Here is a 12,110-nt window from a genome sequence, read left to right as displayed (position 1 = left end):
ATGAGGTTGTCCACCACCAGGCTCCACAGCAAGGGTGATAAGACCCCTCCCTGTGGACACCCTCGTGTCACCAGCACTTTGATGCTTACCTCACCCCTTGTCACCGTAAGTATCCGGCCTGAGAGCATGTTCCTCAGCCACCTTCTGGTGGTTTTGTCGAGTCCATGTCTTTCTGCCGCTTCATCAATGGATTTAATAGTGGTGCAGTTAAATGCTCCCTCTATATCCAGGAATAGCCCTACCGCCAGTTCCCCAGTCGCTTGTGCCTGCTCCAGTTTGTACACCAACCTGTGCAGTGCCGCGTCGACTGACTTACCTGCTTGGTAAGCAAACTGTAACTCGTGGAGGGGCTTCTCTTTCAGCGCCCCGTCCCTTATGTGCCTGTCCATCAGCCTCTCCATTGTCTTCAAAAGAAATGAGGTGAGGCTAATTGGGCGGAATGCACCTGGTTGGTCGTAGTCAGCTCTCCCCGGTTTGGGTATGAACACTACCCTTGTCTTCCGCCATGGTATGGGGATGTATCCGAGGGCACAGCATGCCCTCAGGATCTTCGTCACCGGAAGTAGGATTGTATCTAGGCCCCTCTGTAGAAGTGCCGGAAAGATTCCATCCTCTCCTGCGCTTTTAAAAGGGTCAAACCCTCTGATTGCCCATTTAACTCTGGAGGGAGTAACTATTTTAGCCGCAGTGTCCCAGTCCTTACCTTCCCGTGTAACTCGGGCTGGTGGTGGACCGGTATCATCTGCTTCTAACTTTTTGTAGCCGGGAAAATGTTTCCCCAGCAGTACCTCCAACTCCTCCTCCCAACTGTTGGTATATCCTCCATCAGCTTTTTTGAATGGGCCTTTTGCTGCCCCTGGGTCTTTTGCAAGAATTTTTTGGATTCTTGCAGTCTGTGGGATGGTTTCCACCTCCCCACAGTATTTCTCCCAGGAGCATGTTTTGGCTTTCTGGATTGCCACCTTGTACTCTTTCTGGTATTGCTTGTGGGCATCCCAGTTTCCTGACTTTTTGGCCTTGTTGAAAGCTTGCCTTACTATTTTCCGTAGCTCCTGCAGTCTTCTGCTCCACCACGGTGTTTTGTCCCTGGTACTTGTCTTCAGAGGGCAGCTATTTTCGTATGCCCTTATCATTGAGTCCCTCAGTACTTCTACTGCGTCCTCAATTTCTTCGGGGCAGCCGTATTTAGCTGGGAATCTTGTCATTCCTATATTTAGTTCCTCCGAGTATCTAGTCCAGTCAGTTGCTTTTGGGTTCCTATATGTATCGGTCCCCGTTTTGCTTGTTTCTCCCTCTAGTTTAAATTCTATGTGTCGGTGGTCCGACAGGGATGGTTCGTCCGATACTCTCCATCCTGAGACTCTTAATGTTCCTAGGGTCAGGTCTATCACCTCCTGTCTGTTACTTATAACGAAGGTGGGTTCCCTACCTCTATTAAGAATCTCAAGGTTCACAGTCATCAGGTATTCCAGGAGGTCCTGTCCTCGTTTGTTGATGTCCGTACTCCCCCACACAGTGTGGTGCGAGTTAGCATCTGCTCCGAGTATCAGTTCCCTACCCTTCTCCCTGCAGTCCTGGACGAGTCTCGTTATTTCCCTTGAGGGTGGTGGTTCCACAGAGTCATAGGGCATGTATGCTGATGCCACAACTACTTCCCTGCTTCTTTGGTCCAGCGTGACCTGTAGCTTCACAGCCACTAAGTCCCTACTGCAGTGTTCGGGTAGCAGTGTGCCAGGTATCCCTCTGATGAGAATACAGGCCCTGGGTCTGTCCCCCGACTCGTTATAATAGATTAGACCTTGGTTCATGTTTAGTCCTCTGACCTTCCCCCTATAAGTCCAGGGTTCTTGGATCAGCGCGACGTCCACACTGTCCCGAGTGACTCTACTGCTAAGCACTGCAGTCGCTGCCGGACTGCGGTGCAAGTTTATTTGAATGAACTGTAAGTTTTTAGCCATTACTGCCTAATCCTTAAGTCATTCCTCCTATTTACGCTCCTCGGTGTTAGGAGAGCGCACCGTGAAAGTGGCCTTCCTTATCCCGACATGCGCCGTCATCCCCATCTCCCTCAGCACCTTCACACTTTCCCCGTCCACACTCATGATCAGGCGATACACATTCTTATCCCTGATCGAGTCGTGGACGATCCATTTTTTTGTGTGTAGCCGGGGAGTCTGGTTCTCCAGCAGTTGTAGCAACCTCTCGGTGCTTACTGCTCCATTTTCGGGGATTACTGCCATAACCTTTACGTACTTTGGCAGTTCCTGCAACCCCACCACCTCCAGGTCGCAGCCCTGCCATTTCCGTATGGTCGGCACCATCTCCCTCAGCCATGTCTCTGACTCCTTGTCGGAGCAGGTCATTTTCAGGACGCCCCTCTGAGTGAAGCATTCGTCGAATCTGGGTTTGAACTGCCCCTTTGGGATGCTCAAAATCAGATCCGCGGCCGCCTCACTCACGAGGGCCTCCTGCTCTTTTGTAAATTCTTCCTCTCTGTTTCTATGTACAACAGCCACTCGAATTTTATTTCCAGCGGCTTCCGCATAGGTAGCAGAGGTGAGAATTCCTCGGGGCTTTTTCCTGGCATTTCCCGGTGAAAGCCCCAAGGGTTTAGGTTCTGGTGAGGTTCTTCTCCTCTTCCCAGCCTTCTTTTCCCCGGACGTTCCAGGTTGCTCCCGGTTACCTTGTGCGGTCCCCGTTAGCTTCCGGTCTGTCCCTGGTTTGCCTTGCCTGGTTCCGGCCTTCGAGGTCCCTGGTTGTCCCCAGCGGACTTTTACAGTCCCTGGTTGTTCCTGGTTTCCTTCCTGCCGCCCCTGCTTCTCTCTTTTGAGTTTTCTCCTCGCAGCCCCACTGAGTTTCTTACTGATGTGAATTTTTTCCACATCGTCTGACAGGGACTTTACCTTGTCTTCCTCAGCGGTGGTTGTTGGAGTGAGTCTCTTCTTTAAGTCCCCCCCTCTCCGCTGGTTCCCCGAGGGCCCCAGTTGGAGTCGGGGGTTCTTAAAGAAGTTATTTTCCAGGTCCCCTGATGGTCCCTGCATTTCCACGTCTGGATCCCCTGGGGGATCCCGCCGTGTTGCGTCCGTCGGAGGTCCTTCTTTATGGTTCCCAGAGGGCCCCTCAAGGGAAGAGTCCACCAGGGTGGTCCCATCTCTCCTCTCCACTTCCTCTTGGTTCCTCAAAGGCCCCAAGAGGGATGAGTCCACCGAGGCGGCCTCAACTCCTCCTTCCACTCCCCCTAGGTTCCTTAAAGGTCCCTCGTCAGTGTTGTTTTGGTTTTTGTTTTTACAGTCCATATTTGGTCCCACGAGTATCTAGGGAAATAAAAGGTCCACCCCAGCAGAGCCCCGAATGCTGGGGTAAGGTCTGTATACTCCGAGATGCGACCTTGTGTCTCGGAGGAACCGTTGGTGACACTGTTCCCCAGTGTCATTCAGCCCTGAGCACGGTATCTCACACCTTAGCTTGGGATGGCAATTGCAGGTCGTGTTTCCACTCCCTGAGCGATGGGTTCGCCACACTCCCTACGCTAATGGGAATGTTTGACTTTCTTTTAAAAAAAAAAATAAAAAAGACTCTTTTGTAAGAAGTGGTAGATACTTTCAGTATTGCCGTGATGAAAGACCATCATGAAACATTGCTTAAAATAGTTTTAGCCGTGTTTGATGACCAGATCTGAACAGCCAAGTACTTCCCCACCTCCTTCCTCTCCTCACAACATACTCCAATTGGGGATGCTGAAGTCCCACTAGCTCCAGCCGGTTAAAAGCATTTTGATATCTTGTGCGGTATCACATTAAAATGAATTAAACTTAAGTTAAACATTAACGGCCTTACTAATAAATTTTTTTTTTTTAAATTTACACAACAGATGAACACCGTATGTAAATGATTTTTATTAGTTGTGTAAAATTTAAAACACGTTTATTAGTAAGGCTGTTAGAATATTAATACGCTACAGAAACCATTGACCATATACCGATCTTTCTTTTTAGTTTAATTATTTTTATGTTTATATTATTTACGGACATGACAAGATCAAATGCACCTCGAACAGTAGTTAGAAGGACTGTACCTATTAGAAAGTTTTAGCAATTAAATAATTTGTGTAAAACGTAGAAAAAAAAAGTAAAATGGATGGGTTATCTAATAGATTACTAGTAGAATCTTTTGTTTTGTATGTAAATTAGTATAGTTGAATAATATTATGGAAAGTAAAAATTCTATTTGTAAATATTTGTTTGCTTAGATATCTTAGTTTATTTCGTTTGTGTTTGTAAATCGTATTTTGTAGACTTGTTCTGGATAAAGTGCGCTAACTTGTGGGGGGGGGGGGGGATTCTACACGATTTTAGAAGTAAAAAAGTTGAATTGTTTGTATTGGATAATATATATTCTTCTATGGAAAAATATTTTTGTATCAGAAAATAAACATTGGAATTTCGAAAAAAGTTACTTCTACCATCATGTAGAATCACCTTAGCGCACTTTACTCCCGAACACCCGTATAAGATGCAATTTTTTTTTGGCTTAGTCATGTTTCTGTAGTCTGTTGATAGTTAGGCTTTCTTATTACTTGCATTTTTTTATTTCACAACTGCTGAGTATCTACTCATCGCGTAACTTTAATCGCGGTAAACCAGCAACCGTTTCACCACTGTCATGTAACTCCCAATTAGTTAATCATAGGATTGAGTGCCGAGCATATTAATAATATTAGCTTCTTGACGATTAGTGGTAATCCACATTTTACTCAGATGTGGCGAAATACCCGCTAAATATCAATTTTATGAATATACTAATGAACAATATCAGATGTTCACATTAACTTTCTATTAGAACTGTTTAAAATTTCATTGCCACATGTGTAAAGTTTTGTGTCAACATTTTTACTGCTTTTGAGAACAAGAAATATAGCACTGTTTTAATATTTTGAATAAACCCCTGTTTATTTCATTTAAAAAATATCATAAAGTTAGCAATTTTTCATCTGACGTTATTCATTATGACTATTAATATTATCGCCTCACAATGTTGCCCTTTGGTAAAGTCCCTCAATTTTTAAAATACACGGTGTCCGGAGATAAAGTGCGCTAACTTCGGGGGTTGAGTCTATATGATGGTAAAAGTAAAAAGTTTTAGCAGTCCACAACGGAGTGCTGGTACCTACCTTGATGTATGGAAGTGAGGCATGGAACTGGCAAAGAAAGGATGAAAGTAGATTGAATGCTGTTGAAATGAGATCCCTGAGGCGTATGTGTGGTAAAACCATGTTTGATCGTGTGAGGAATGTGGAGATCCGCAAAGAGTGCAAGGCTGATGTAAGCGTAATGAGTAAGATTAAGAAAGGGACGCTTAGATGGTTTGGGCATGTAGAGCGAATGAGCGAAGATAGGAGTGTAAGGAGGATATATGATGCAAATGCGAATGGTAGCAGAAGTCGGGGACGCCCGAGGAAGACATGGCACGATCAAGGGAATCAGATACTCGAGTCGGGCCATGTCAAGAGTCAGAATAATAGAAGAGTATGTATGAGACGATGTATGAATGTGAATGAGGCAAGAAGTGTATGCCAAGACCGAGTTGTTTGGCGGTCCGTCCTCTCTGCCTACCTCTGCGGAGAAACGGCGTGATGGTTAGTTAGTTAGTTAAGTAAAAAAATAAATTCCTTTTTTCGATATTCCAATATTTATCATGAAATTTCGAAAAAAAGTTATTTATCTTTTTTACTTCTAAAATCATGTAGAATCACCCCCAGAAGTTAGAACACTTTACCCCCAGACACCCTGTATTGTTTCTAATTTGTAACATTCTAAACATAAAAATCTAATTTTCTGATCATAGACAGTGTAGGAAAAATGTACGTCAGTTAACTAAACTCATCGATATAAACGAGATGTAATGAAGTAGGTTGTTTAATGATCACCAATCTTAGCAACGCGTTAGGATAAATTATCATGTCTGTGTGTCCCTCTCTAGTTTAAGGTGGACGAGGAGGCTGGAAAGAGACAGATATACCACCGCTACTGCATGGAGAGGGCCGCTACGCACATGGCCCATATCTTCACCACCGTATCGGACATCACAGGTTTGTTTGTTTAGTTACAACGAGTTTTGTAACTCATCGGGATTGCTCTAGCAAGAATTAAAAATAATTTAAAAAAATTTTATTGCCGGATAACCGTTATGTTTCACGTGAAAATGTATTTAAAATCGATGCCGGGTGTGGGGAGAAAATCGTGTCCAAATGGGTAACAGTTCTGTCAAGTAATTTCAACCTTTAGTAATTTAGATACTAAGATACGTAGAGCCACCATCTTAGTATCTGCTCTGAAATTCGTGACAGCCAAATGTCAAGAACTGCGCATGCGCAAAGTGAACGCACAATTTTAGTTCTTGATTCTGAAACTTTTAAAATAATATCTGCGACAGTTACTAAAAAACGTCTGATACTTATCGAACAATCTTTGTGAAACTTCCTTTACAATTTCCGACTACTCTTTTAGGATACGAGGCGGAACACCTGCTGAAGCGTAAGCCCGACATCATCACGCCCAACGGCCTCAATGTCAAGAAGTTCAGCGCGCTGCACGAGTTCCAGAATCTTCACGCCATCTCCAAGGAGAAGATCCACGAGTTCGTGAGGGGACATTTCTATGGGTAAGTAATCTCTTTGTGACGGTAAAAAATAACACACTGCTCTCTACACTAGCGACCAAATTCTTTTTTTGAAATTTTTCTTGATCAGATTCAAATGAAGGTTAAATATAAATCATAAAAATTTAAAATGCAGCGTCAGCCAGCGGGATTATGAATAACCTGTCAATATTTTAAAGACCCCTATTACCATCATTATAAGCAGAAGATGTTGTTTGTGCAATGATGTAGATTTTTATTTTATTTTTTTATATTAACTCCACACAGGAGGCCCTGAAGAAAATAATTTCCCTCAGGGCCTATGTCATCTTTGGGGATGCTGTGTGGAGGGTCTTTTTGTGGAGAGGAAGGAGTGAACATGGGTCTTGAAGAGTCCCATGTTGTAGGAGGGAGGAAACACAGAGGCCGGCAGTTCGTTCCACAGCCGAGCTGTTGAACTTAAGAACGAATCGTAGAAGCGACCCGTTCTCATGTGACAAATTTCAATCGTGTACAAATGTTGGGCGCGCGTTTGGCGTGTATCCCGACTACGCACCGGTGCCGAAGAGATCAATGACGCTAGTTCCTTAAAGGTCGTTTCATAAACATTCTCCAGTCCCAAGGAGTCATAAATTCATTAGTGTTTTAAAAGAAATATCATCTCTACTTTTGCCAATAAGCTTCTAATAAATGTAATATCAACAGGAAGGAAAAATAGCAAATGTAGAATCAATATCCAGTGATTTTACTAAGTCTAAGGACGAGTTGTTTCGGAGAACTTGAACAATTCTTCAAATTTCAAAGTTAATTTTCAAGTTCTGTGAAAGATATTTTTAAGTTCTGTTTTTATTTCAGTTCTGTCAAGCAACTAGCCTATAATGATATAATAACAGAATTTGAATAGGACTTTCACATAACCCGTAAATGAACGTTGAAATTTGATGAATTTTGTTCCACAGCCGAGCTGTGGAACAAACTGCCGGCTACGAATCGTAGAAGCGACCCGTTCTCATGTGACAAGTGTCAACTGTGTAGAAATGTTGGGCGCGCGTTTGGCGTGTATCCCGACTACGCACCGGTGCCGAAGGGATCAATGACGCTAGTTCCTCAGAGCATCTTCCATTGTAATACCGATAGAACAAGGACAGCATACCTACCGTCAGGTAGGTATGTTGCCTGTGCTCTAAAGATTGCAGTCCGTTTGTTAAGATTGGGGAATCTATCAAACGGACCGCCCGTTTTTGCACAGAGTCTAGGGTTTTTCAGGTATTTAGGGGCTCCGGACCAGAGATGGCTGCCAAATTCGACAGTAGGGCGCACTTGCGATTTGTACAGGGTCAGCAGTTGTGTATTATTAAAGTATCTGCGGGCCCTGTTCAGTACGCCCAGCTTCTGAGAGGCCAACTTTACTCTGGCTTCGATGGAGCCCCCGTACCTGAGCTGGTCACTTATAGTTTTTTTTATTTTTTTTTTTATTTTAGCGACTATATAAAATAATTGTTACATACAAAATATAATGGTGAAATTAAGTATAAAATATTGTATTTCTTAGTCCTCCTCACTAGGGGGTCCTGTGCCGAGGCGGACTAAAGTTATTTAAATATGGTTTATTTGTCTTCTATGTCGTTTTTAGTGTCTTCTATGTCGTTTTTTTAGTGTCTTCTATATCGTTTTTAGTGTTTTCATTAGGGTTTTTTCATTGACCTCTTTCAGCCATATTTTTATTAATGATTTGTATTCATTAGGATTTTTTATTAGTTTTATGTCTTGGGGAAGGATGTTATGGAGTTTTGTTGCAAAGTATGTATAGTTTCTTTGTCCGAATGTGGTTTTATAACTTGGAATATTTTTTATATCATTTTTGTTCGATCTAGTGTTATGCGTACACAGTCTAGTAGAGGATTTGTTATTTTTGAAGAGCTTCAATAATATATTTTTGGCATATATTTGCTGTACATTTGGTACGTCAAAGGAATTGAATATTTCCATATTACGTTATTCCACGTTACACCAAGCATATCAATGGAAGGCCTGTTCGGAAGATTGCTTCCGTTGAAGGAGACTAGATTATCATTTGGATCCCTTTTAGACGTAATCAGACAGGATTGGGTCTTTGAAACATTAAATTCGACGAGATTATTAGATCTTAGCTAGGAGAGGATTCAGACGTATTTGTCAACTCGACCACTAATCAAGGTCAAGGTTAATTAAGTTAATTATAATGTACTTAAAAATTAAATGGTTGGAAAATTGTATTTATATTAGGGTAACAATTACCTTTGATTGATGTCATTTATATCTTGGCTTAAATTAATTTGGGAGGTGGCTGTGGGTACTGCCCACTATTTATTTATTTATTGGATAACCAACAGCTCTGCGATAGGTCACCCCAAGTGGTTCAGTATGTTTGGTGACTTAGCCCGGGCTCATGGGGTGACGTTTGTCCGGGTCTTGGTGGTGGATGCGTTCACCTACTAACTGCGTGGCGGACCAGATCAGGAGATGCTAGTTGAGGGAGACCTTTTGACCTCACCAGAAGGTGAGACGGACTTTCTACACCCAATGCTTTGAGAAAGGATGAAAGCAGACTGAATGCTGTAGTAATGAGATCCCTGAGGCGTGTGTGTGGTTAAACCATGTATGATCGTGTGAGAAATGTGGAGATCCGCAAAGAGTGCAAGGCTGATGTGGGACGCTTAGATGGTTTGGGCATGTAGAGCGAATAAAGGGCGTAAGGAGAATATACAATGCAAATGCCGAACACAAACATCAAACCAGAAGTAAGGGAAGGAAGGAAAAAATATTCTCATATCTCGGTCCTAAAATATATAATAAAATCCCCTCCCAGCTGAAACTGTGTGAATTGTCATCCTTCGGTCCAACAGTGACAAAATGGTTGTTGGATCTAGGCAGGACTGATTCCGAAATGATACTAAAAAATGTAATTTGAAATCACGAACGCCTCTATGTATCTTTATGTATCTTTTTTTCATGTATCTTCGTTTTATCATACTTATTTTAGCTAGTCTTAAATCCTGTATTCGTCTAGGATAACTTGAAACCTGTAAATTTGACTTTCCTGAAACGGGAATCCTTCCTAGTTGGACAGTCAAAATCATAAAATGTAATCAATATTATAAAAAATAAAATAAATAAATAAATGTGAATGGTAGCAGAAGTCGGGGACGCCCGAGGAAGACATGGCATGATCAAGTGAATCAGATACTCGAGTTGGGCCATGTCGAGTCAGAATAATAGAAGAGTATGTATGAATGTGGCAAGAAGTGTGTGCCAAGACCGAGTTTGACGGTCCGTCCTCTCTGCCTACCCCTGCGGTAAAAGGCAAGGCGTGATGGTTAGTTAGTTAGTTAGGTATTATTATATACGTAAACCTTCCAAAAGATACTCTCTAAATGATAGTGAAAACCCTAACAAAACAAAACCCTAGAAAAACAAAGCTCTCAAACAATGTACCCAGTGTTGCTTACTTATACCTTCGCCTACTTTTCTGTAGACCTTTTTAAGATATAAAATTCCGTAGTACATTATTTTGATGTATCTCATAAGGTTTAGCCAGCATTAGCAATGTAAGCGCCTGAAAATATTTTTTTGCGACTTGATTACAGAACATCGACTTTTCTCTACTTTCTATAACAACAAAAGCATCCATCATAGATATAATCCTTCCGGAAGAAATTCTACAAATGATATTGTAAACCCTGTCAAAATCTTTTGCGTAGTTTAGAAGAACTGAGCGCACAAACAGACAGACGTAATATCGACTTTATTTTATACTATTTTGAGATAATTAACCTCTTCTTTTTCAAATTATATTTTCATATATGTGCCCCTCGAATCTGGCCATCGAAATAATAAATATAAATGATGCTCACTTTTTAAGTTGTAATTTTTGTTTTCAGACATTTTGATTTTGATCTCGACAAGACTCTCTATTTCTTCATCGCTGGCCGTTACGAGTTCGGTAACAAGGGAGCGGACATATTCATCGAGGCTCTGGCCAGGCTGAACCACTACCTGAAGGTTGGTCCCGTGTTTTAACCAACTAACCGAGATTGACATAAAACTGACCGCTATACATCTTTTTCTTGGCACAACACCCGTTGTTTCATGCATCGTCTTGTACATACTCTTCTGTTATTCTAACTCTTGTCTTCCCGGGCGTCTCCGACTTCTTCTACAATTCACCTCCCATAGTTTTATTTATATAATTATAAGTTCCCACATACATAGTTGCTACGAAACACCACATTTTGTTAATTTTATCCATTGCATCAATCAACAATGTAAAATATAATATTGAAAGAAGGAATAATCTACAGTGAGTTTTACTGTTATAGGCATCGGAACCAAGGTTGACACGAACACAGTATATACTTACACAGATGCATTGTTTGCATTTGGCGTGTTTCGAACTTGTTATTCGACTTCAGAAGAAAAAAAAAATTGTATGAAAAATAAAAAAAGTTATTTTTGTAACACCTCACACTAATTTGTTCGGTTTTGCGAACAAGCAGCTATTTATTACCTGTGGAATCAATTTCTTCTCTTTTGGGAACAGCTCATATGGTCTCATAAAAATCTTTGTAACTCCGTTACTGCTGAGAAATGTGTACTCAATGGTTTTAGAAAGAGAAAACAACGTTTAAAACTTTTTTATGTTTGATTTCAAATTTTAATATTTCAATAATTATATACTTATTTCTAATAATAAAATTTAAAAGCGTATTTCATCCATTTTTTGGATATATCCAGAAATATTTAATTTATTTGGATTTTATTGCGAAGCGGAAATGCACACAAATTCTCAGGCTTTCTGACAGCTTCTTTAAGAAATATAATGGTCGATTTAAGGTTAAATAACAGAATTAACACAAAATAAAACTGTGCTCAATTTCGATGGTTGAATAATAAAAAGATATAATAATAAATTAATAAGGTGTGAGCAAGGCAAAAAGTCATCACGTTTTTGAAATACGCAGCTCTTTTGAAAAGTAATAATTATACTTCTGAATGACTTTATATCACTTTTTAAAAGTGTGTTGAATTGTCACTGTGTTGAGTTATCATGGATCCGGGGATACCATAGTCTCGTCATAGTGCAGTTTCATATGAAATGACAGTAAGGGAGACACAAAGATTTCTATGATACCATTTGAATTGTTACAAAAAGCGTACAATTTAGCCTGATAAACTATGACATCATTCGTTCTTTGACCTCCGACGTAAATCTACAAAAAAACCAGAACCTGCGCGGAAAAGTAAAGTTATGTGCAGTTTTTAGCGCAGGCCATTGTGGGACTTTTCTGTGCAAGGCGTCCTCTCATATTTTACATGTTCGTATTTACTGCCGTTAATAAATTATTAAATTTTTTTTTAAAGTATTCTAAATACTGTATTGTACTGTACTATAGGATTCACAATTACGTATATTATGCAGCAAGCAATTTGCGTGA

The 12,110-nt window shown here is 41.0% G+C and overlaps 1 protein-coding gene across 8 annotated transcripts in view; it reads left to right on the top strand.

The window, feature by feature from the left end:
* The window catches only part of Glys (glycogen [starch] synthase), a 75,418-nt gene that overhangs the window by 46,832 nt on the left and 16,476 nt on the right, over positions 1 to 12,110 (top strand). For all 8 annotated transcript variants that reach the window (XM_089647788.1, XM_089647786.1, XM_089647787.1 and 5 more), the window contains 3 exons: positions 5,980 to 6,088; positions 6,507 to 6,660; positions 10,557 to 10,677. In XM_089647788.1, the coding sequence (XP_089503914.1) occupies positions 5,980 to 6,088; positions 6,507 to 6,660; positions 10,557 to 10,677 (384 nt within the window). The remainder of the gene's footprint in view (positions 1 to 5,979; positions 6,089 to 6,506; positions 6,661 to 10,556; positions 10,678 to 12,110) is intronic.

Source organism: Hesperophylax consimilis, chromosome 27, assembly GCF_061612785.1.
Source record: "Hesperophylax consimilis isolate HC1 chromosome 27, BYU_Hcon_1.0, whole genome shotgun sequence".
Classification (NCBI taxonomy): Eukaryota; Metazoa; Arthropoda; class Insecta; order Trichoptera; family Limnephilidae; genus Hesperophylax; species Hesperophylax consimilis.
Note: the sequence above shows the minus strand (reverse complement) of the source record. Positions and strands in the feature narration are given on the sequence as shown.